The sequence below is a fragment of the Castor canadensis genome, chromosome 6, assembly GCF_047511655.1.
Source record: "Castor canadensis chromosome 6, mCasCan1.hap1v2, whole genome shotgun sequence".
In the NCBI taxonomy this organism is placed as follows: domain Eukaryota; kingdom Metazoa; phylum Chordata; class Mammalia; order Rodentia; family Castoridae; genus Castor; species Castor canadensis.
In genome coordinates, this window is record NC_133391.1 from 34,654,743 (window position 1) to 34,680,408 (window position 25,666).

Genomic DNA, 25,666 nt, shown 5'->3' on the forward strand with positions numbered 1-25,666 from the left:
ATAGACATCCTTGAAATACAATATTCTCCCAAAAAAAGAAGAGTTCCCATTTGCTTTAGAAGTACAGACTCTGCCTCAAACTTGTGATGGACATAAAGCCCGCACCAGCTTCCAGATCTCACTGAATATCAGGTAAGAAGACTTTCTGAGAGGATCACTTAATTCTGGGATTAAGAACCCATCTTCCTACCAGATCCTCACTATGCAAACAGGAGGAGTACAATAAATGTTTGCACTACATTTATGTTAAAAAGCAAGCTATTCTTTTAAGTTGATACAATAGAATTTCTCAAGGATGGGTTTTACGTTGTCCTTCCCCTGCTTCCAGGACCCACTGATGCCCAACTTCATTATTTGAATGTTAATACTTCCCCTCAATAATAACAATAAAGAATATTACCCCTTAGCTCTTACCTGAAATCCTTCTAATGTAATGAAACACTACATTATTCTTGGTCTATTCAGGACTGAGAGAGAATTCTTGAAAAGCTTGAATAGAAGAAAATACTGCCTTTTTAATTAGAATTCCTGTTGGCAATAAATATATCTGGAGTTATGCACAATATAATCAAGTTTGGATAGAAATATATATGCAGCAATATTCAAATAACTACAGGAGTTACAAAAAATATCTGTCCACAAGACTGTTACAACTTGGTTGGGGATAATATTCAGGAAACAAATGAAGCATATGTAATAATAAATAGCATAGGCTAGCAGTCTCAAGCCCTTGCATTGCTTGTAGAGCTTTCTTAAAACAGGAATTCCAGAGTCCACACATTTTAAATTCTGATTCATCAGATATAGAGTAGCATTGATCTCTGGCTTTACCAGTTTCCATAAAAATTCTAATACAGTCAGTTTTCTGAACCATTGGGATAGGATATTTAGGAAAACTTACATGTACTTTAAAGAGCTATTGAGTGCCTAACATGGACATTAAAAAGGGAATATTTAATAACACATTAAACTTAATTCTCTTTCCCTGAATCTTCAGTTACATTGGAAGTCGTTCTGCTTCCAACATGGCCATTGCTGATGTGAAGATGGTATCTGGCTTCATCCCCCTGAAACCAACAGTGAAAATGGTAAATTTATTATAATTCCAGAATACTTTATTTTATTTAATATTTTATGTATTCCCAGACTAAGTCAATACTAATACTAAAATACTACTAAATCAGTTTCTACTAAAGACTTATGCTTTCTCCAGACTCACAAATATAACTGAGCATGTTTGTACAACTGTCCGCCATGTGCATAGCATTCTTCTGGAAGCCATGACTACTGGGAAAACTGCCAGCAGTTTTCTGATAGCAATGAAACTGAGCTTAGAATATTAACGTGCTAAAGCATACAAATGCAAACCAGTGAAAAAATATGAAAATGACTGAGGACATAAACTTTTATAAGTGTTACAGAAGTTAAGAGAAAAAAGAGATCGCTCTAAGTTAGAGTGAGCAAAAAAAGAAAAACATCTCCTTTGTGAAGAAACAGAATGTGAGTTGAACCTTGAAATAGTAGGAATTTCCAAATATTGGTATTTAGTTACATTTTCTTCAGATGAATCAACTTTACACATCAGGCATGTGCATGCTAATATTAAATGCTTCGTCTAAATTACTTTTTATTTTCATTTTTATTACTTTTTTATTACATTTTTATAAAAGAAATTTGAAGGAATTCTATCCTCTTGATTTTTTTTGCCAATAATAAATTCTTTTTTCCTCTGAATCATTCAGGGGGGCTTCATCTGTTTATTAATATTTGTGGTGCTTTAATTTTTTTAAGCTTGAAGGATCTGACCACGTGAGCCGGACTGAAGTCAGCAACAACCATGTCTTGATTTACCTGAATAAGGTGAGAATCTGGCCAGTGTAGTTACAAAAACTATAGATAATAATCCTAAGGGAGCCATGTGGGAAACAAGTATTTGAATTTTGGAAACATCACCTCCATGCTAGAAATATGAGAACTCTAATAATCCAGTGAATACTCTTCTCTCCTTTGTTAATATTTCACTTGGGATTATGGAAAGAAATGGATTATTATAATGTTGGGATACTAATATTTATAGGACTCTTTAAGCAAGAAATTTTCCATTAAAAAGTTTTCATAATGTCTATCAACATCCCCAACTACAAAAGGGTTTGAAAATACTGATAATGTCATTAAGGACTTGGACCATAAATAATAAACCAGCCCACCAATAAACCAGGGTGATTGTATAGATAGTTAAAGTAGCATAATTTGTTCATGCCTTATACTGATAGGATTTACAGTTTATAATTTGCAGTGATCAGTCTTTATATTTCTCTTTGAGTCTATACAAGATAAAGGCAAAGCTCTACCAAATCTCCAAATATTTAAAAAGGTCATAGCTTGGGACATAGCCAACAAAAGGCATATATTATTTTCCCCCTGTGAAATTATGCTGGCTCTGATGGAGGTATATGAGTTGCATGAATTATTTAGGAAATAATTTGAGAAATTTTTCATCTTCTCTGAGGGCCTCCTGCACAATTTAAGAACAGGACTGTGTGTTGTTAGTTGGTAAAGTTTTTTCCCCAAAACAGATGCATATTTATGATTCATTTATTCAAAGAGAAAAGAAACCTCCTTGGAAGATGATTTAACTTTCTTTTGCTTTCCAGGTGTCAAATCAGATACTGAGCTTATCTTTTACGGTTCTACAAGATATTCCAGTAAGAGATCTGAAACCAGCCATAGTGAAAGTCTATGATTACTATGAGACAGGTGAGTGTAAATAACTTCCACATGGAAAATAAATTCCTCCTCACAGAAATTTAGCTTTGGGAAACATGTTCAGGTAGTTTAGTACATGAAGTACTTACACCATTTCCTTTTGTCTCCATCAAGTTTGATTCTCTACTTTTTGTCTTCTATACATACATGGGAGAAACTACCTACATTTAAAATATATCAACTACTAAAAGAAAACAGCTGAAGGGTACTTAGTTCCTGTTTTTGTTAAGTAAACCAACAGTAGGACAATATGAGATTTAAGGAAGGACACATCTGAACTGCCCTTTAGGAGTTTGGGGCAAAAGAAAATACAGCATACTGTATCGTAGGCAGCAAGCAGTGCATCGAGAGAATGCTGCTGACCTTTCTGACATAAAGCAGCTCTTCCACAGCAGAGATCCCTTCACTGACTTGGTGTGATGACTTTTGTGTTTTTGCAGATGAGTTTGCAATTGCTGAGTACAGTGCTCCTTGCAGCAAAGGTAAGACATGCACGCTCCTTCAGAATTTCTCTGGTTTGTCTCTCAAACATTCTTCATAAAATCCTGGCTATATATTCTTCCTAAGTGTGATGTTGCTCACAGTGCATGTTATTATAGAAAAAGTGCACATATTTGAGAGGGCCAATGACTGTCACACCTCAGATGAGGCTTCTTATTAGGTAATTATCCTTCATAGATCACATTTCCTGCTGTGCTAATTAGTTTTCCTTAGGCACTATGCTACTGATATTTAAGGAAAGGAACATTCTCTGCTCATGGAAATACAAATCTGTATTAATTTTCTTTTCTTTCTACTATCACAGAGCATGAAAATGCTTAAGGAACATGTTTGACTGGAGTCCCTGTTCTCAGAACTTCACAAGCAAAAAACTGTTTTTGTATCTATTAAAGATTTCATCAATAAATCTTTTTTCTTATCAGTCTCTTATCACTGTTCTCTCACTCATTCAATCACTATTTTTTATATTTCTGTATGATTCTAAATGGAAACCTAAGGAAAAGATAATACCAACCAAGGACTGAAGGACTTCAGAAGACAAAAAGAAGTTACAGTGATGTTGGTCTGAGCAGGCTTCATGTAAGAGAAAAAATACTGGATTATATACTAGGAGAAACTAAAGTGTGTTTATTTACAAGAATACCTGAAGTAAAAGCCAAAGTATATTTTTATGAGAAAATAAAGGACTGAATTGACTAGAGAAGACTTTTTCACATCAAAGGAAAGTAGTGAAATACAAAGTTGGATCAGTTATAGTTTGAGGCAGCATAATAAATCAGAACTTGACCTGCCTGGCAGTTATGTGTCCTAAAGTTATATGATCTAAATCTTCCAGTGACTAATAATAATCAGTCCATTAACCTTTGCTCTCAGAGTCAGTAATGAATGGCAGAATAAAAATATCATGGGGTTGATACATGTAGAAGAAAGGTTTCTGAGAAGAAAGAATACATATGACTTAAAACCCAAACTAGAGTTAGAGCATCCCACATCTCTGAATTATAGAGCAAGGATGAAAGGACAGATACAAAGTCAAGGAGGTGTTCAGATGCAGTCTCTCTCTTCATTTGGCACTTAAGATGACAATATTGAGTTTGGCAGAGTGTGGGTGGAATAGGCTAAGAATTTGAAAGGACTTTGAAGTTAAAACAAGCCTTAGTTCTGTTTCTAGGCTAGGTAAAACCAAAAAATAAATAAATAAATAAATGCTATTATTTTCATGCTAAATTATGCTCTAAGCACCTCATAGATACTAACATACCAGCTCTATGAAATAGGTATTATTACCACCAATAAGAAAATTACACCATCAAACTTGGATTCCCACTCTGTATCCTAATGTCAAACCATGCTGCCTCTCTAGCCCACTTCAGACAAAAACTCCAGAAGAAACCATGCTGCAGAAGTTAATAAACATTACCATTAACTTCCAGCCAGTATATAGAATATAAAAGTAACAAAGATATAGTTAAGGATACAAGTCAAAAGAATTACAATAAGTTTTATCACTAATTCCAGTTCCTTTTCTTTGTTTGAATGGAAACCATGGCTGACCATGGCTGAAAATCTATTTTAAGAAGGTACTTGTTGCAAATCATTAGTTGTATCAACTGAACCAAGAAGATTCCTTCCTGAAATGCTATTACCTGCAAAACAATATTATATGGTATGCTATAAAAATGAGTAAAATGGAATTCCTCCCCTACCTCTCTTAGTTTTCATGGCTGAATAAAACAAAAAGTTACATACTTGAATTATCACACTACATGATTAGTACTACAAATTACTCATTGCTACAATGGGCTGGAGGTAAAAATGACCTTTTTAAGATTTCAAGTATAAGAATTCTGGAGAATTACATCTGAGAAATGGATTTCCAACAGGCCTAGTGGAAGGGCAATCTTGAAATTAAATAGAGTTTAAAATTTTAAAGAATAATATATCCTCCACAAGTGAATGAAACCACATGGTCTGAACGTAAATGGATGCAATGGAGGACATCATGTTTAATGAAGTAAGCCAGGCTCAGAAAGACAAAGTCTGCATGTTTTCCCTCTCATATGTGGGAGATAGACACAATGCAAATACAAGCAATATTATGAAAAGTGGGTCATACTAAGGGGAGGTCACATATGAGAGGGGGAGAGTAAAAGTTTCATCTTTTGACATATCCATTTTGTGAGCCTGCCATCCTGTCTCTGAAATATTATATCTCCTAGCCAGATTATATATATATATATAATATATATAATATAATATATAAAGTATATTATATATAATATATAATGTATATTATATATACCTATATAATGTGCATATATATAATATATATTATATATACATATATAATGTGCATATATATATGTAAAACTGGAGAAAGATGTCGAATGCTAAAATTTTTAATAGAAAAGCTATATAAAAGAGATACCATGCAAAGAGTGTCAAATACAAGTCACCTCCATCTCCTTTTGCTCCTAAATGCAAAGTCAGTACCAAATCAAAACAAAATGAACAAAAACAAGCAAAGAATGCTTTAGAACTTTCAGATACTCCTTGTCAGTTTTCTAAGTAACTCTATGAACTTGATCGGCCTTCCTGATGGCACAAGGGGCAGAGATCAAAGTAAGTCAATCATGCTTGAATTGTTAGGACCTTGTATTTTATTTTTTAAATATAATGAGCCATTCTCTTGCATTTCCATTCTTTTTTTTTTTTTTTCTGACACTGGGGATTGAATCCAGGGCTTTGTACATGCTAGGCAAGCACTGTACCACTTCAGCTATGCCTTCCTCTAGCCCTTTGGGGTTTTTTAAATTTTGTTTTTGAGGTAGGCACTCACTAACCTTGCCTTGAACTCAAGATCCTCTGCTTCTACCTCCTGAGTAGCTGGAATTGCAGGAAGGTGTCACCATGCTTGGCTTCCTGCATTTTCTTATACGTACCTCACCCATTTCTCCCACTTTGAGCCAGTTGGTCAGATGCATCCATTTGACTCAGGGAATATCAGGATTGAAAGAGAACGAAATAGAATATTTGAATCTGCTAAATGGCTCTTATATTTATTTAGACCCCATTGATAAGCCAAGAATTTATCCTGATTAGCGCATAATATTTGCTATGTGAAAGAGGTGATAAAAACTTGGGATATGATAGTACAGAAACATCTGAACAATAGCAAATGATGTGACTGAAAACAGAACGTGGACACACTTTAATACTAATACAGAGATATCTCTAGGATTAAATTTTTAAAAGAAAAAGTAGGAGGGGTGGAGGCATGGCTTAAGTGGTAAAGGATCCACCTTATAAGCATGAAGTCCTGTGTTCAAGCCCTGCCAAAAAGAGAAGGAGAGAGGGAGGAAGGGAAGGAAAGAAAGAAAGAGAGAAAAATTAGACCGCAGGATGAGGTAAATATTATGAACTTTTTTATGTAGAAAGAAAAGAATGACCCTAGGAGATACCACATGGACATTCATAATCAGCATTTGAAAAACTCAGGTTTGTCATCTTTAAAGCAGATGGACTCCTTGAAAATTTTCCATGGCAATTTTCTTGCAACTTATAGCAGGTTCCAGTTTTTTAAAATTTAATAAGTGTTTATTATCAAAGTAATTCCTGAAACATGACACTATAGAAACCACTATAATCTGTCTGGATCAACAGAACTCAGCATAAATCATGGTATTCAATGGATGTATCCTAACACTAAGTGCATTGAACACACCTGCATCTGGTGACATAGTGTCAGAGCAAGGGCAGAAACTAAAGTTTTATATGGAAAATGAAAGATCTTTTAATAACAAAATAAAACGAGCTAGTAATCTAAGATTATTGTTTCCAAATGGCTATAAAGAACCAACAGCACTTGAGAGATTGAGGAAGGAGGACAGTAAATTCAAGGCCAGCCTGCGCTGTGGAGCAAGACTCCATCTCAGAAATTTTTTAAATTTTTTATTTAAAGAAAGAACAAACAAAATGGAAATTCTGAATGTAAAAGTCATATTACAGAAATTGAAATGGGTAAGAATAGGGACCTGGTAAGAAACGCTAACAGTGTTAGCTTTCCATCACTGTGACAAAGTTCCTAAGAAAATCAATTTACAAGACAGAATGCCTGATTTGGGCCCATTCTTTCAGAGGTTTCAGTCCGTAATCACTAGGCCTGATCGTTTCTGGACCTGGGGTGAGGCAATACATTATAGTGGCAGGAGCATGTAGTGGAGGATGATTGAACAACTCATGGAAGCAGTAAAGAAGGAAAAGGAAGATAGAAGCAGGAGGAAGAAGAAGAAGAGGAAGAGGGAAAAAGAAGAGAAAGAAGGAGAAGAATAGGAACAGTGTTGGAGACCAGGCATGACCCTGGACTGGGATATAATGGAGTTTGCACAGCCTCTCCATGACAGACGTTTGCTCAGTCTCTCCTACCATATTTTTCCCAGTACCTGGTGTCTTGACCTTTGATCTCACATCTTCTTGAAGAACACAACCTGCTGTGTCAGCATACCAGCCTCCTGATGCAAAACTAGATAAAGTACCAGAACTGTTAGGAGACTCCCTGATGCCAGATTAATCAATACTTTAGATAAGGTGTCCAGCGTGCCTTGATGATTCCAGAACTGATATGCTGTAATTAAGCTTCATTAGTCTTAGGAAAATTAGCAGACCAAACGTCATTCCTTTCACCTTGAATCAAGAATTGTTAAAGCTTGATTTTTACCTGAGTCTTTTCCTTGTACTGACCTATAAAATAAACACTCTGGCTCAGGTAGGTGCTCATGTTTCCCACCAGGAATGTGCAGTCCTCCCGATCCCAGCTTTCTGTTTTATGTTTTATGTCTGTATGTCTATGTGTGTCTTATTTCTCATTCCCCATCGCTCTTAGTCAGGTTCATGCAGCATACACACGCAGGACGGGACAGAAGAGGGAAGAAGAGGAAAGAGAGAAAGAGAGAGGAAGGAGGAGCCAGGGTCCCAGTATCCCATTCAAGGACATGCTTCCAATGGCTTAACTTACTTCCTCTAGAGTCCACTTTCTAAAGGTTCCAAAGCCTCCCAATAGCACTACAAAAGGGTGACCAAGTCTTTAGCATGTGGGTCATCTTTAGGGGAAATATGCCTGTCCCAATCATAACATTTTACCACTGTCTCCCAAAGGCTTATGTCCATCTCACAACGCAAAATGCATTCCACCTATGTCCAAGGTCCCTAAAGCCTTAACTGCGCCAGAATTTCTCAAAAGCCAAATCCAAAGTCTCTTCTGATACTCAAGGCAAACTCAGCTGTGAGCACCTATAAAAATCAAAAAAACAAGTTATATACTTTCCAAATAAAAATGCCCAGATAAATATTAACATTCCAAGAGGAAGGAATGGGGTACAGAAAGGAGGAATCAACATAGAAAGGTGGACTCAAACTGGGCACAAATGGTGCATAACAGTAATCCAGCACTGGGGAGACTGAGGCAGGAGGATGGTGACTTCAAGGCCACACTGAGTTCCAGAGTTAAACAGCGAGATCCTGTATTTAAAGAACAAACAAACAAGAAACAGGCCTGGCAGAGTGGCTCAAGTTGTAGAGCACCTACCTAGCAAGTGTGAGGTCCAGAGTTCAAATCCCAGTGCCACCAAAAAAAGTAAATAATTTTAGTGGGGTACTGATGGCTCATGCCTGAAATCCTAGCAACTCAGGAGGCAGACATCAGGAGGATCGTGATTCCAAGCCAGCCCAGGCAAATAGTTTGTGAGACCCTATATCAAAAAAACCCATCACGAAAAAAGGCTGGCATAGTACAACCACTCTGGAAAAATATTTGGAGGCTACTTAAAAAGCTAAACATTGATCTACCATTTGATCCAGCAATACCACTCTTGGGGATATACCCAAAAGACTGTGACACAGGTTACTCCAGAGGCACCTGCACACCCATGTTTATTGCAACACTATTCACAATAGCCAAGTCATGGAAACAGCCAAGATGCCCCACCACTGACGAATGGATTAAGAAAATGTGGTATTTATGCACAATGGAATTTTATGCAGTCATGAAAAAGAACAAAATGTTATCATTCGCTGGTAAATGGATGGAATTGGAGAACATCATTCTGAGTGAGGTTAGCCTGGCCCAAAAGACCAAAAATCATATGTTCTCCCTCATATGTGGACATTAGATCAAGGGCAAACACAGCAAGGTGATTGGACTTTGATCACATGATAAAAGTGAGAGCACACAAGGGAGATATGAAGATAGTTAAGACACCTAAAAAACTAGATAGCATTTGTTGCCCTCAATGCAGAGAAACTAAAGCAGATACCTTAAAAGCAACTGAGGCCAATAGGAGAAGGGGACCAGGAACTAGAGAAAAGGTTAGATCAAGAAGAATTAACCTAGAAGGTAACACACATGCACAGGAAATTAATGTGAGTCAACTCCCTGTATAGCTATCCTTATCTCAACCAGCAAAAACCCTTGTTCCTTCCTATTATTGCTTATACTCTCTCTACAACAAAATTAGAAATAAGGGCAAAATAGTTTCTGCTGGGTATTGAGGGGGTAGGGGGAGAGGGAGGGGGCAGAGTGGGTGGTAAGGGAGGGGGTGGGGGCAGGGGGGAGAAATGACCCAAGCCTTGTATGCACATATGAATAGTAAAAAAATAAATTAATTAAAAAACAATAAAAAAATAAAAATATTGACAGAAATGGTTTAAGAGTACACTGAAAAAAAAAAAGAAAAAAGGCTGGTGGAGTAGCTCAAGGTATAGGCCCTGAGTTCAAGCCTCAGTACCCCCCCAAAAAAACATAAAGGAAGACAACAAAGGAGGGAGGTAGGGAAGAAGGGGTAGAAGGGGAACAAAGCAAATATGTGCATACAATGTTTGAGTCATTTCTCCCCCCTTACCCCCCTTACCCCTTGTCCCCCCTCCCTCCTTACCCCTCCCTACCAGGAAGAAACTATTTTGCCCTTATCTCTAATTTTGTTGAAGAGAGAGTATACGCAATAATAGGAAGGAACAAGGGTTTTTGCTAGCTGAGAAAAGGATAGCTATACAGGGAGTTGACTTACATTGCTTTCCTGTACATCTGTATTACCTTCTAAATTAGTTCTTCTTGAACTAACCTTTTCTCTAGTTCCTGGTTCCCTTCTCCTTTTGGCCTCTGTCACTTTAAAGTATCTGCATTAGTTACTCTGCATTGAGGGCAACAAATGCTATCTAGTTTTTTGGGTGTCTTACTTATCCTCATACCTTCTCTGTGTGCTCTTGCTTTATCATGTGATCAGAGTCCAGTCCCCTTGTTGTGTTTACCCTTGATCTAATGTCCACATATGAGGGAGAACATATGATTTTTAGTCTTTTGGGCCATGCTAACCTCACTCAGAATGATGTTCTCCAATTCCATCCATTTACCAGCGAATGATAACATTTCGTTCTTCTTCATGGATGCATAAAATTCCATTGTGCATAAATACCACATTTTCTTAATCCATTCGTCAGTGGTGGGGCATCTTGGCTGTTTCCATAACTTGGCTAACCACCAAGGTATTTTTCAAAACAAATAATTCCAGATTGATGGAAGAAATTCTAAAACAACAGCAGGAGGTTTGATTGGGCTTTGATTGCTTAGAATACTCAACAGAGTTCATAAATAGTAATGACAAAGACAGTCAAGTTTTATGCTGGAATGTCGAGAATCACTAAAACAATTCAAACGTGGTTACCTCCAATAACAGAGCTATAGAAAAACAACATGCAAAGCTGTCCAGGCCCCACGACCTTCCCACCAATACCTCCCCCATCCTCCTTCCCAACCCCCTCCAACTTCCCTCTTTCTCACCAGGGCATGCTTAAAAACCCCAACCTGTAAAAAGGAGGGCTCTTGTCCTTCTCAGAGTGTTACTCTGACAGCTGAGGGTCCCTCTCAGGTCTTTTTCCCCTAATAAAGGCCTTCTGCTTATAAAAGTCACAAATTCTTTCTCATCATGTCTCTCCTTTTCCTTTTCTTAAAGCACCTCAGCTTTTCCTCATTTCCTTTCACTTGTGCCAAAACCCAGGAAAGAGTTTTAAGCTGGGGAAATGCCCTTCATCCCCAAACTGCCCGACCTCTCTCCAAATCTCTCTCTTTCTTTCTCTCCATTCTTTCCCTTCTCACTGTTTTTTTTCATGACTCTGAAACTGTTGTATCTCCTGCTTAGCCTCCCCATCATACTGACCATTGTTTTGGGCATAGGTTTAAGCTCAACTGCTCCTTCTGATTGGACTCCAGCCCCAAAAAATATTGTTAGTTGGCTTTTTCTACCTAATAGCCACACTACTCTGGGCCTTATCTTTTGGTTATACATACACCCCTAACTTCCTGTTCCTCTGCGACCTCCTGCAGGGCCCTTTGCCCATTCCACTCGGCACACTCAACACAGTGTATTCCACTCAACATACCTACTCATTCTGCAGGGATGGGTAAAACCTGGCCTCTGTCCGGCACTCCATGGCACCTCAGTGTGTCAGACTCCAGCCATTCTTGTCTTCAGCATTCCTATTACTCCCTCTCCCTCTCACCTTCTGGCCATTTGACCCCAGCAAGTCTGGCCCTGGCTACATAGGAGACATCTACCTACTTATTGCACCAAGTTTCTTTTCCAGTTTTGCAAACTTTCTCCAGAGGATGCCCAAGGGTAACTTCTTAACATCGCCCATGGGCAATACCCACTCAAAGATTCCCTCTGACTCACCCCTGGGGTGTCTTCTACACAATCTTACAAAATTAGGCCTAAAGGGTGATCTAAACCCAAAAAATCTCATGTGTTTTTCTATAAAAATTTGACCTCAATACAAATTAGACAATTCCTCTACATGGCCTAGATTTAAAACTTTTAATCCCAATGTGCTCCAAGACCTTAATAACTTTATCCTTTATCTCCAGGTTTTCTTCTACCTCAGATCCCGACCCTCCCTTTGTTCAAACCCCTGGAGCATATAGGTTTGACTCCAACTCTCTTCTGCCACAACCTGAGAAGTGGCGGACAGCAGCAGCTCTTCCCAGGTTCACTCTCAGGCCCTGAACGGAGGCTAGACTCTTCCTCCTCCATTCCTACTGTCTCTCTTTTTTTGCCACTCTCCTACCCCTTCCTTTCTTTCTTTTCTTTGATGGCTCCACCAGAAACCATCTTCCATCACTGGATTTCCACCCAACACCAGCTTTCAAATTTTGGTGAGTTTTCCCCTTTATCTCGGTTTCTCTCTAGTCCTTCTGTGGACCACAAAAGCCCCAGGCAGGCGAGAGACTCCCTTCATCCACCACTGAGTGAATTCACCTGCTATTTTCTGGGGACACCTGGAAAATATCCAGGTACACACACTTGTAGGCTATCAATTACTAATAGAATGATCTGCCTTCTCATATGTCTGTCCTACCAAGTAGGACAACTATGGGGATTGCTTACCACCTCTCAATCTCAGTTTAGGTCCCATGGGAATCATCTCGGTTTCAGACTTTAGGTCCCACTGGAATTGCTCCACTGGAACCATCTCAATTTCAAACCCTTAATTTCCAGTCCACAAAATGGGTCAAAAGTCATCCAAGCCCCCAAAGGATAGTCCATTGATATGTCTCCTCCAAAACCTCCAGACCCTGGGTCTCACAAAAATCCTAAACCTAAACTGATTTTTCTACTGTAACACAGTCTGACACCAACATAAATCAGACAATAACTATTGATTAAAAACAAGACACTTGCAATTTCCAAATTCAACATGATCTCAAAAATTTTCTCCAATGCTATGGCAGATGGTCTGGGATCCCATACATCCAGGCTTTCACTTAGCTCACTCAAAACCTGTCAGTCTTGTAATTACTTCCAGATCCTCTTTCTAAATTAAAAAATCCCTCCAAAAACTTTGTCTTCCTTACCTCCAAAGCTGCATCACCATTAAAACCTCCTCCTCTGACTTGTACCCAACTCTACGTCACCCTTTCCTCTTCCTTCATTTCACTATATATATATATGTACATATATGTGTATATATATATATATATATATATGTATCTATATAAAGGTTTAACTTTAAAACTCTTCTTTTTAAATCTGTCTCAGCCATGATGGAGATTACTTTCACCCCTTCTACTCCATGTCCAACTCCTGTCTCCTCTCCTAGACTGGACATCCAGGTGAGGACAACAGGGACAAAAATGGACAGGGCAAAAAGGAAAAGAAAAGTCCTACTCAAGTCACATTGTCAGTTCTCTCAACATCCTGAGTAACTCACATGGTCCCAGAGCTACAAACATAAAATCAATTAAAAACATCTTTAGGATGCAAAAAAAATAAAAGGCTTCTGTTCTCTTCTCTCCCCCACCTCTTCTGCTGCTACTTTTAAAACAAACCAGTTTTTCAAAGTTCTATGCAATCAGGTATAACTAGAATACAGACATTATTTTATTGACAATAACCTTGATCTGTTTCATCCTGTGTAAGTGTAATTTACATTTGATTCTTTTATAATTAGATCTATTAACAAATGGTGTCTTTATAAGTTACTTATTATATTAAAAAAAGCTTAAAATTGCCTTTCTTCATGGGTCTATAAAAGAAGGTATTTTGGACAATTCTGCTATTTAAAACTTGGCCTATATTTGTCTTATCCAAATAAGTGGTAATCTGTATATAAAATGTACTTATTCATTAAGAAATAAAACTATTCAAGACTATAGACACAGTCTCCCTAACTTATTATTATAAGAGATCTAAAATTTTGACTTTTGTCAGTGCTGTATACCATTATTTTACTAGCCAAAGTTCTAAATTTTACTCCAAATATGTAAGCCTTCTAAAATACAAAGCTTAAAAGAGATTCCAAGATGGCAGCTAGAGGTAGGAAGCAGAAAGTGAGCCTCCTATAGTGAAATCTTGGAGAGACGCTGGAGACACACTTTGCAGGCATAATCACTGAGAAAAGGCATAACTTTGACCCCTCCACATCTCCAGCCGGTGCAGAGAATCTCCACCTCACGTTAAACGGAGAAACGAAGAGGGCCCCAGGGCCGCCAGTGGCCAGCGCCCAGACGGCTTGGGAAGATACGGACCAGGTGAGCTTCGTGGAACCACGGTACTCCCACAGACAAGCCTGGGCCAGAGCAGCATAGCCCCCTGGACAGACTGACCTCCACCCAGGGAAAAAAAGAGAAACTGAGTAATAAGCAATAAGAACAATTAAGACACGCTGGAAAGAGGGTGGCGCACCCTGAGCACTGAAGATTGGGGGAAGGGAATCCTTCCCAGGACTGTAAATAAACAAGCCGGGCGGGCCAGAGAGGCTCTGGCAGGAGTGGGGTGCAAGCCCAGCAACCAGGAGCGGGAAAGCTTGTGAGAGTGGCGGAAGGAGGAAAACTCCACAGGAGAGGAGGGACGACCCACTTCCCACGTGAACTGTAAACAAACATGGCGGCCGGCAGGAGCAGCAGCACCGCCCAGTAATCAGGAGCAAGAAAGCTTATGAAAGTGGCGGTGGGAGGAAAACTGCACAGGAGAGGGGGGAAGACCCACCTCCCACATGAACTGTAAATAAACACGCAGGCCTGACAACGCGGGGGCAGTGTCACCTTTCCCAGTGCTTGGAAAGGGCAAAGCCTGTAGCAGAGGCTCCCGCACAGGAGAACTCTGAACAAACAAAGCCTGTGGGACCAGGTGAGTGCTAAGTTCACCCCAGAGATCTGCATAAATAACGCCACCAGCTACAGCAGGCTGAGAGCAGCAGGCAGGCAAGCCACAGTTGCAGATACGACTCTCAGAACTGTCTCCAGACTCTTTTTTTAAATTTTTCTCCCTACCTTTGATGAGAGAACAACAGAATTACACCTGCAAGCCGAAAAACTTACTGAAACTGTATTGCATTTGAACTTGGGACACTTGGTGGGGTTTTGTGTGTGTGTGTGTGTGTGTGTGTGTGTGTGTGTGTGTAGTTTTGTTCTACTTTATACATCCCCTTTGATGAGACAACTACAAAACAACATCTGAGGCACCATCTCCAGGACTGGAGACTGAGACTGACACCCAAATTATTAAGACTGAAACTGGATTGCATATAAACTTGGAGGTTTTTTGGTTTTATTTTTTTAAATTTTCTATTTTCCATTTTATTTTAATTCATTTTTAATATATAGATATTTCTTTCATTTACATATTTTTTTATTTTTATTCCTATCTTAATTTTTTTTTTATTTTTGATTTTCAATACTATCTCTGTCCCTCTAATGTCTGTTCAGCTTACTGTCAATTAGTACACTAACACTCCCTGTTTATACCTTTGAAACTTTCTTATCTGAAACCTTGTTCTGCTTTCTCCCTCTTGTCTGTATATTTGTTTTCCCCTTTTCTTTAACTTGCTTTTCATCTCAGCGCACCCTTCCATTCTAAATATTACCATTGTTATTATTACAAGCTAGAAAATACTTAATTGCACACAGTACAGAGACAGTAACAACACCAACGACAATGACGGGAAGACAGAAAAAACAGGGAAACCAGTTTCCCCACAGCAAAAACTTAGTACAGGAACCAGAGGGGAATGAAGAGAACAGAAACTCAGATCCAGACTCCAACAAAATGAAGATAAACTATGCCAAAAGACCCAATGAAGCCCACAAGAATAATTTAAAAGAAGACATACTACAAGTACTCAATGAGAATTTTATAGAGATGATATTGGATAGGGTCAACCAAAATGTACAGGAGACACTCAAGAAATTCCAAGACAACAAAAATAAAGAATTTGAAAAAGCAAAAGAAGAAATAAAGGAAACCATAGAAGCACTGTATAAACACCAAAGTGAAACAGAGAACACAATGAATAAATGGATAAATGAACTCAGGACAAAAATAGACAACATTAAAGAGAAAACTGCCAGGATATGGAAAACCTCAGAACTGCAAAACAAAACAGAAGGCCAATCCAGCAGAATAGAACAAACAGAAGACAGAATCTCAGAACTTGAAGATGAAATGGTAATTAAAGGAAAAACCGAAGAACTATTAATTAAACAACTCAAGACCTGTGAAAAGAAAATGCAAGAACTCACTGACTCCATCAAAAGACCAAACTTGAGAATCATGGGCATCGAAGAAGGAGAAGAGGTGCAAGTGAAGGGAATGCGTAATCTATTCAACAAAATAATAACGGAAAATTTCCCAAATCTAGAGAAAGATATTCCCATACAGATGCAAGAGGCCTCCAGGACACCAAACAGACCAGATCAAAATAGAACTACTCCACGACATATCATCATTAAAACAACAAGTTCAGAAACTAAGGAAAGAATATTGAAGGCTGTAAGAGAGAAAAAACACGTAACATACAAAGGTAAACCCATCAAAATCACAGCAGACTTCTCAACAGAAACATTAAAAGCAAGAAGAGCATGGGGTGAGATCTTCCGGGCACTGAATGAAAATAACTTCAACCCCAGGATACTCTACCCAGCAAAGGAATCATTCAAAATAGATGGAGCAATAAAAGTCTTCCATGATAAGCAGAAACTAAAACAATATGTGACCACAAAGCCACCATTACAAAAGATTCTGCAAGGGATTCTGCACACAGATAGTGACACCCAACTTAACCATGAAAAGACAGGCAGCACCAAACCACAGGAAAAGAAAAAGCAAGACAGTAGAGAGTAACATCAACCTAGGTACACACAATCAAACCTTCAAACAACTAAGACAACTAAATGGCAGGAATCACCACATACCTATCAGTACTAACTCTTAATGTTAATGGACTTAATTCACCCATCAAAAGGCACCATTTGACAAAATGTATTAAAAAGGAAGATCCAACAATTTGTTGCTTACAGGAGACTCATCTCACTAACAGAAATAAGCATATTTCTGGATGAAAGGCTGGAAGAAGATTTACCAAGCCAATGGCCCCCGAAAACAGCCAGCAGTAGCAATACTTATCTCTGACAAAGTAGACTTCAAACCTACATTGATCAAACGAGATAAAGAAGGACATTCCATACTAATAAAAGGGGAAATAGACCAAAAGGAAATAATAATCATCAATCTGTATGCATCCAATGTCAACACACCCAATTTCATCAAACATACCCTGAAAGACCTAAAAGCATATATAAACGCCAACACAGTGGTTGTGGGAGAATTTAACATCCCATTATCATCAATAGATAGGTCATCCAAACAAAAAATCAATAAAGAAATCCAAGATCTAAAATATGCAATAGATCAAATGGACCTAGTAGATGTCTACAGAACATTTCATCCAACCTCTACACAATATACATTCTTCTCAGCAGACCATGGAACCTTCTCCAAAACAGATCATATTCTAGGGCACAAAGCAAGTCTCAGCAAATATAAGAAAATAGAAATTATACTGTGCATACTCTCCGATCACAATGCGGTAAAAGTAGAACTCAACAACAAAAGTGAAGACAACAAACATGCAAACAGCTGGAAACTAAATAACTCCTTACTTAGTGAAGAATGGATCATCGATGAAATAAAAGAGGAAATTAAAAAGTTCCTGGAAGTCAATGAAAATGAAAACACAGCCTACCAGAACCTATGGGACACAGCAAAGGCAGTCCTGACAAGAAAGTTTATAGCCATGAGTGCATATATTAAAAAGACTGAAAGATCCCAAATCAATGACCTAATGGTACATCTCAAACTCCTAGAAAAACAAGAACAAACAAATCCCAAAACAAATAGAAGGAGAGAAATAATAAAAATAACAGCTGAAATCAATGAAATAGAAACCAAAAAAAACATACAAAAAAGTAATGAAACAAAAAGTTGGTTCTTTGAAAAAATAAACAAGATCGATAGACCCCTGGCAAACCTGACTAAAATGAGGAGAGAAAAAACCCAAATTAGTAGAATCAGGAATGCAAAAGGGGAGATAACAACAAATACCATGGAAGTCCAGGAAATCATCAGAGACTACTTTGAGAACCTCTATTCAAATAAATTTGAAAATCTAAAAGAAATGGACAGATTTCTAGATACATATGATCATCCAAAACTGAACCAAGAGGAAATTAATCACCTGAATAGACCTATAACACAAAATGAAATTGAAGCAGCAATCAAGAGTCTCCCAAAAAAGAAAAGTCCAGGACCTAATGGATTCTCTGCTGAATTCTATCAGACCTTTAAAGAAGAACTGATACCAACCCTCCTTAAACTGTTCCATGAAAAAGAAAGGGAAGGAAAACTGCCAAACACATTTTATGAAGTCAGTATTACACTTATCCAAAAACCAGGCAAAGACACCTCCAAAAAGGAGAACTATAGGCCAATCTCCTTAATGAACATTGATGCAAAAATCCTCAACAAAATAATGGTAAACCGAATTCAGCAACACATCAAAAAGATTATTCACCACGACCAAGTAGGCTTCATCCCAGGGATGCAGGGGTGGTTCAACATACGAAAATCAATAAACGTAATAAACCACATTAATAGAAGCAAAGACAAAAACCACTTGATCATCTCAATAGATGCAGAAAAAGCCTTTGATAAGATCCAACATCATTTCATGATAAAAGCTATAAGAAAACTAGGGATAGAAGGAAAGTTCCTCAACATTGTAAAAGCTACATATGACAAACATACAGCCAGCATTATACTTAATGGAGAAAAACTGCAACCATTCCCTCTAAAATCAGGAACCAGACAAGGATGCCCACTATCTCCACTCCTATTCAACATAGTACTGGAATTCCTAGCCAGAGCAATTAGGCAAGAAGAAGGAATAAAAGGAATACAAATAGGTAAAGAAACTGTCAAAATATCCCTATTTGCAGACGACATGATCCTATACCTTAAAGACCCAAAAAACTCGACTCAGAAGCTTCTAGACATCATCAATAGCTGTAGCAAGGTAGCAGGATATAAAATCAACATAGAAAAATCATTAGCATTTCTATACACTAACAATGAGCAAACGGAAAAAGAATGTATGAAAACAATTCCATTTACAATAGCCTCAAAAAAAATCCAATACCTAGGTGTAAACCTAACAAAAGATGTGAAAGACCTCTACAAGGAAAACTATACACTTCTGAAGAAAGAGATTGAGGAAGACTATAGAAAGTGGAGAGATCTCCCATGCTCATGGATTGATAGAATCAACATAGTAAAAATGTCGATACTCCCCAAAGTAATCTACATGTTTAATGCAATTCCCATAAAAATTCCAATGACATTTATTAAAGAGATTGAAAAATCTACTGTGAAATTTATATGGAAACACAAGAGGCCACGAATAGCCAAGGCAATACTCAGTCAAAAGAACAATGCAGGAGGTATCACAATACCTGACTTCAAACTATATTACAAAGCAATAACAATAAAAACAGCATGGTACTGGCACAAAAACAGACATGAAGACCAGTGGAACAGAATAGAGGACCCAGATATGAAGCCACACAACTATAAGCAACTTATCTTTGACAAAGGAGCTAAAAATATACGATGGAGAAATAGCAGCCTCTTCAACAAAAACTGCTGGGAAAACTGGTTAGCAGTCTGCAAAAAACTGAAACTAGATCCATGTTTATCACCCTATACCAAGATTAACTCAAAATGGATCAAGGATCTTAATATCAGACCCCAAACTCTTAAGTCGATACAAGAAAGAGTAGGAAATACTCTGGAGTTAGTAGGTATAGGTAAGAACTTTCTCAATGAAACTCCAGCAGCACAGCAACTAAGAGATAGCATAGATAAATGGGTCTTCATAAAACTAAAAAGCTTCTGTTCATCAAAAGAAATGGTCTCTAAACTGAAGAGAACACCCACAGAGTGGGAGAAAATATTTGCCAACTATACATCAGAGAAAGGACTGATAACCAGAATATACAGGGAACTTAAAAAACTAAATTCTCCCAAAACTAATGAACCAATAAAGTAATGGGCATGTGAACTAAACAGAAATTTCTCAAAAGAAGAAATTCAAATGGCCAAAAAACACATGAAAAAATGCTCACCATCTCTAGCAATAAAGGAAATGCAAATTAAAACCACGCTAAGATTCCACCTCACCCCTGTTAGAATAGCCATCATCAGCAACACCACCAACAACAGGTGTTGGCGAGGATGCGGAGAAAAAGGAACCCTCTTACACTGTTGGTGGGAATGTAAACTAGTACAACCACTCTGGAAAAAAATTTGGAGGCTACTTAAAAAGCTAAACATCGATCTACCATTTGATCCAGCAATACCACTCTTTGGGATATGGCCAAAAGAATGTGACACAGGTTACTCCAGAGGCACCTGCACACCCATGTTTATTGCAGCACTATTCACTATAGCCAAGTTATGGAAACAGCCAAGATGCCCCACCACTGACGAATGGATTAAGAAAATGTGGTATCTATACACAATGGAATTCTATGCAGCCATGAAGAAGAACGAAATGTTATCATTCGCTGGTAAATGGATGGAATTGGAGAACATCATTCTGAGTGAGGTTAGCCTGGCCCAAAAGACCAAAAATCATATGTTCTCCCTCATATGTGGACATTAGATCAAGGGCAAACACAGCAAGGTGATTGGACTTTGAGCACATGATAAAAGCGAGAGCACACAAGGTAGGGGTGAGGATAGGTGAGACGCCTAAAAAATTAGCTAGCATTTATTGCCCTTAATGCAGAGAAACTAAAGCAGATACCTTAAACGCAACTGAGGCCAATAGAAAAAGGGGACCAGGAACTAGAGAAAAGGGTAGATGAAAAAGAATTAACCTAGAAGGTAACACACATGCACAGGACATCAATGTGAGTCAACTCCCTGTATAGCTATCCTTATCTCAACCAGCAAAAACCCTTGCTCCTTCCTATTATTGCTTATACTCTCTCTACAACAAAATTAGAAATAAGGGCAAAATAGTTTCTGCTGGGTATTGAGGGGGTCGTGGGGAGAGGGAGGGGGTGGAGTGGGTGGTAAGGGAGGGGGTGGGGGCAGGGGGGTGAAATGACCCAAGCCTTGTATGCACATATGAATAATAAAAGAAAAAAGAAAAAAAATAAAATACAAAGCTTAAAAAACTTTACCAAGCAGGTATATTGTGTCCATGTGCTCCTAAGTATAACAAGGAACACCTAGTGTTGCCTCTTTAATGCTTTCAGTCATACTGTGTCTGCAATAAAACTAAATGGATGTGCTGACAATTCCCAAACTACTTTTCAGTATTTTAACCTTGACTAGTCTAAGTCTTGTCATTTGCAGTCTGGGTCCTTCTCTGAAACATTTATAATGTTTTGAAGAAGTGATCTTACACAGGGCTACAAGACATCCAAGCCCTTACAGGCACCTCTAATAGAAGGCAAATTCATATTTTTGGCCAAGGTTTTCTATTTAAGTAGAGACAAATTATTTCTGCTGGCTTCAAATTTACCTTCTTAGTAGTCTGTGCTCATAAAGTTATTTGTCCTACACAGTGTATTTAACTGGGAGTATTCTGATTTGTACCCTGTATTCCACTGATAAAGGTGTTTCTAGTTTTAAACTTAAATGACAAGTACATTTGTTTAGCTGTCAGCTATCTGTCCCCCTCTCCTGTATTTGTTACTGACCAAAAGACCCTAGTTCCCTGGTTCCCCAGGTACTTGGAATGCTTTTATGGAAAAACACTGACTCCCTTCTTGGGCCCACAGATTAACTAAGACAGAAAAAAACATAACATCACTCCATTTTGTCTATTGTCCTTTGCTCTGATCCATTCTCTCCTACAGCCACCTTGGAATAAAAAAAGATCAACAACATCTTTATGACAAGAAACTAAAACTAACCCCAACAACATTCTGAGACTCTACTCAGAATGGGGCACCCTCCAGATAACAACTCCAGAACCTCTCCCCAAACCAGAGCTGAGATAATGACCAACCCAGTCTCACCTGTGGTTAGGACCATTTACTATGCATACCTTTGCCCCTGCCCCCAGTTCTTTTCTCTACCTAAAACTATAGCCAATGTCTGTACCCCAAGATCCATTGGTTTTCTTTCTCATGTCTCACCTTATCTCCCAAGCCCTACATTCTTTTATACAGGTTGCCACTCAAAACCATGCAGCTTCTACAGGAAAATACTGCTTTTATGTCAACTAGTCCAGGATTATTCATGATTTCTACGAGACCTCAAAATGTGCTGCCAAACTCTGACAACAAACAATGGACAGCTGGGGCCAGTGGTCTTCCTGGGCTGAGTGGATGGCATGGGTTTTTCCTCTGCTGGGACCTCTTATTTTTTCCTCATTCTGCTATCAGACCTTGTCTTTTTCTAACCCTTTCTTGCTTTGTTTCCCAGAGGCTCCAGGCTTTCATCCAGGACACTACCCAGATTGACTCAATCCTATTCCTCCAACAGGCCCTGCTATAACAAAAGGATCCTGTTGATAACTCTTCCCCTTAAGAGACCTCGATGCCCTCATTCAGCAGAAAGTATATAGAGAAATGTCGTCACCCCATTACAAATACATATATGCAAAAATGTTAAGGTTAACAGTGAGTACAGCCATGTTAGAACCAAATCCCTTCTTCCCTTGCAGTTGACTTGCTGGAAACTCCCCACCTAGCCCCAAAGACTGACAAAAGGACAGTTGTCAACTTTTATCTCTGGGTGGGTGCCAAGGACAGTTGAACAGACAGTGACCTATCCACAATTTATCTTCCTTAGATAACAGTATTCCTTAGTGAACTTCCTGGTACTTTTCCACTAGACCCCTATATCTTCCCAAGCCTGTGAGTTGGCAGGGGCTCTAGCTGTCTTGCTGGGGTCCCCCTCCACAGGGCTCCTGCCCAAACAATAAACCCTGTGCTCGTGTTTGAGCCATCTCTCTGCCTCTTCCATGGCTCTTTTATTTCTAACACTTGGCTACAATCCAAGACCAGATCTATTCATTAGTGGCAATGGTCCTACAAAACAGGAAGGGATTAGAGCTCCTCACAGCTGAAAAAGGCAGGCTATGCCTCTTCCTAGGAGAGGATTGTTGTTTTTTCACCAATAAGTCTGGCATAGTTAGGGGTGGGATAAAAAAAAATCAGGGATAGAGCACAACAGCTTACATCCTCACAGCCTACTAATATTCTTTCCTCTTTGTAGCCAGAGCTCAACCTGCTGTCAGTCCCTCTCAGCCTTGTTTGTCTGGCCCTAATGTTCCTACCACACCTCATTAATATTTTTCAAAAACTTTCATGGGAATGTATCACCACCATTTCCCAGGCTAACCTTAGGAAAACATTTCAAGGCCATCATGCTTCTACAAACTTTCCAGGCTCCACAAAAAAACCCAGCCAGAAGTATAGGCAAGGACTTCCTCAATAGAACCCCAGCAGCCCAGCAACTAAGAGAAAGAATGGACAAATGGGACTTCATAAAATTAAAAAGCTTCTGTACAGCAAAAGAAATGGTCTCTAAACTAAAGAGACCACCATTAGAGTGGGAGAAAATATTTGCCAGCTATTCATCAGAAAAAGGACTGATAACCAGAATATACAGAGAACTTAAGAAACTAAACTCTCCCAAAATCAATGATATAGGCAACTGAACTGAACAGAACTTTTTCAAAAGAAGAAATTCAAATGGCCAAAAAAACACATGAAAAAATACTCACCATCTCTAGCCATAAAGGAAATGCAAATCAAAACCATACTAAGATTCCACCCCACCCCTGTTAGAATACCCATCATGAAAAACACCACCACCAGCAAGTGTTGATGAGGCTGTGGGAAAAAAGGAACCCTCATACACTGCTGGTGGGAATGCAAGCTAATACAACCACTCTAAAAAAAATTGGAGGCTTCTTAAAAATCTAAACATAGATCTGCCATATGATCCAGCAATCCCACTCCTGGGGATATACCCAAAGGAATGCAGCACAGGCTACTCCAAAGGTACCCGCACACCCATGTTTATTGCAGCACCATTCACAATAGCCAAGTTATGGAAACAACTAAGATGCCCCACTACTGACGAATGGATCAACAAAATGTGGTATTTATACACAATGGAATTCTACTCAGCCATGAAGAAGAATGAAACCTTATCATTCACAAGTTAAATGGATGGAACTAGAGAACATCATTCTGAGTGAGGTTAGCCAGGCTTAGAAGACCAAAAATTGTATGTTCTCCCTCATATGCAGACTTTAGATGTAGGGCAAATACAGCAATGTTGTTGGACTTGGGTCACATGACAAGGGGAGAGCACATATGGGATGTATGGGGATAGGTAGAAAACCCAAAACATGAAAGCGTTTTATGTCCCCACTCCAGAGGAACTAATACAGAAACCTTAAAGCGACAGAGGTCAACATGAGAAGGGAATCAGGAACCAGTGTAAAGATCAGTTAGAGATGAATCGACTTGGGTTGTAACACATTTGTACATGGAAGCAATGCTAGGAATCTCTCTGTATAACTATCCTTAACTAAATTAGCAAAAATGCTATGTCTTTCTTATTATGCTTATGTCTTCTCTTCAACAAAATTGGAGATAAGGGCAGAACAGGTTCTGCCTGGAAGTGAGGGGGATGGGGAGGAGGGTGGGAACAGAGAGTATGGGGGGAGAAATGACCCAAACAATGTATGCACAAGAAGTAGCCAGAAGACAAACAGCGTCCCATGACACACACACATGTATCTCAAAGATCCTAAAATGCTGAATGTTGAGAAACACTGAAATAATTCAAATGTGGTTATCTCTGATAAGAGAGCCAGAGAAAACAACACAGAAAGATGCCCAGCCTCAATGACCTTCCCACCAATACCTCCCCCATCTTTTCCTTCCCAACCACCTTACCTAATGCCCATCCCTCTCCAACTTCCTTCCTTCTTGCCAGGGTGTGCTTAAAAACTCCATCCTGTAAGAAAGGCACGCTCTTGTCCTTCTCAGAGTGTTACTCTGACAGCCGAGAGCCCATCTCAGGTCTTTTCTCCCTGATAAAGGCCTGCTGCTTATAAAGGTCACAAATTCTTTCTCATCATGTCTCTCCTTTTCCTTTTTCTTAAGGTGCCTCAGTTTTTTCTCACTTTCCTTTCATTTTAAATTGCCATTCAGCAGTCAAGCTGATGTCCACAGAAGATGGAAAAGCAGATATTGTGAGAGCTGCTCAGGACTTTTCCCAGTTAGTAGCCCAGCAGCTACAGAAATCTGTAGATTTGGGTGTTAGATACATTAAACAATTTATTTCATTCAAATGTTTCTCCTGATTCTGACTTAGTATTGAAGTTTGGTCCAGTGGGAAGCAACTTTGGCTTTCTTCCCTAGCAAATGGATATACTGAAATTATCTCCATAATAGCCTTCCCATGTAAACATCAGTTATGAGGACTTTTTCTCTGCCCTTTGTCAATATGCAGCCTGTGAATAGCATTTGGGAAAGTGA

General features: G+C 38.8%; 1 protein-coding gene and 1 pseudogene across 1 annotated transcript in view; both read left to right on the forward strand.

The window, feature by feature from the left end:
• The window catches only part of A2m (alpha-2-macroglobulin), a 61,997-nt gene extending 58,301 nt beyond the window's left edge, over nucleotides 1–3,696 (forward strand). Inside the window, exons 31-36 of the mRNA XM_020174956.2 lie at nucleotides 5–132; nucleotides 998–1,088; nucleotides 1,792–1,860; nucleotides 2,655–2,757; nucleotides 3,207–3,248; nucleotides 3,572–3,696. Of these exons, the coding sequence (XP_020030545.2) occupies nucleotides 5–132; nucleotides 998–1,088; nucleotides 1,792–1,860; nucleotides 2,655–2,757; nucleotides 3,207–3,248; nucleotides 3,572–3,588 (450 nt within the window). The 3' untranslated portion in view covers nucleotides 3,589–3,696. The remainder of the gene's footprint in view (nucleotides 1–4; nucleotides 133–997; nucleotides 1,089–1,791; nucleotides 1,861–2,654; nucleotides 2,758–3,206; nucleotides 3,249–3,571) is intronic.
• A 4,994-nt stretch (nucleotides 3,697–8,690) lies between these two features.
• LOC141424279 (dehydrodolichyl diphosphate synthase complex subunit NUS1-like) lies at nucleotides 8,691–25,666 on the forward strand (annotated as a pseudogene).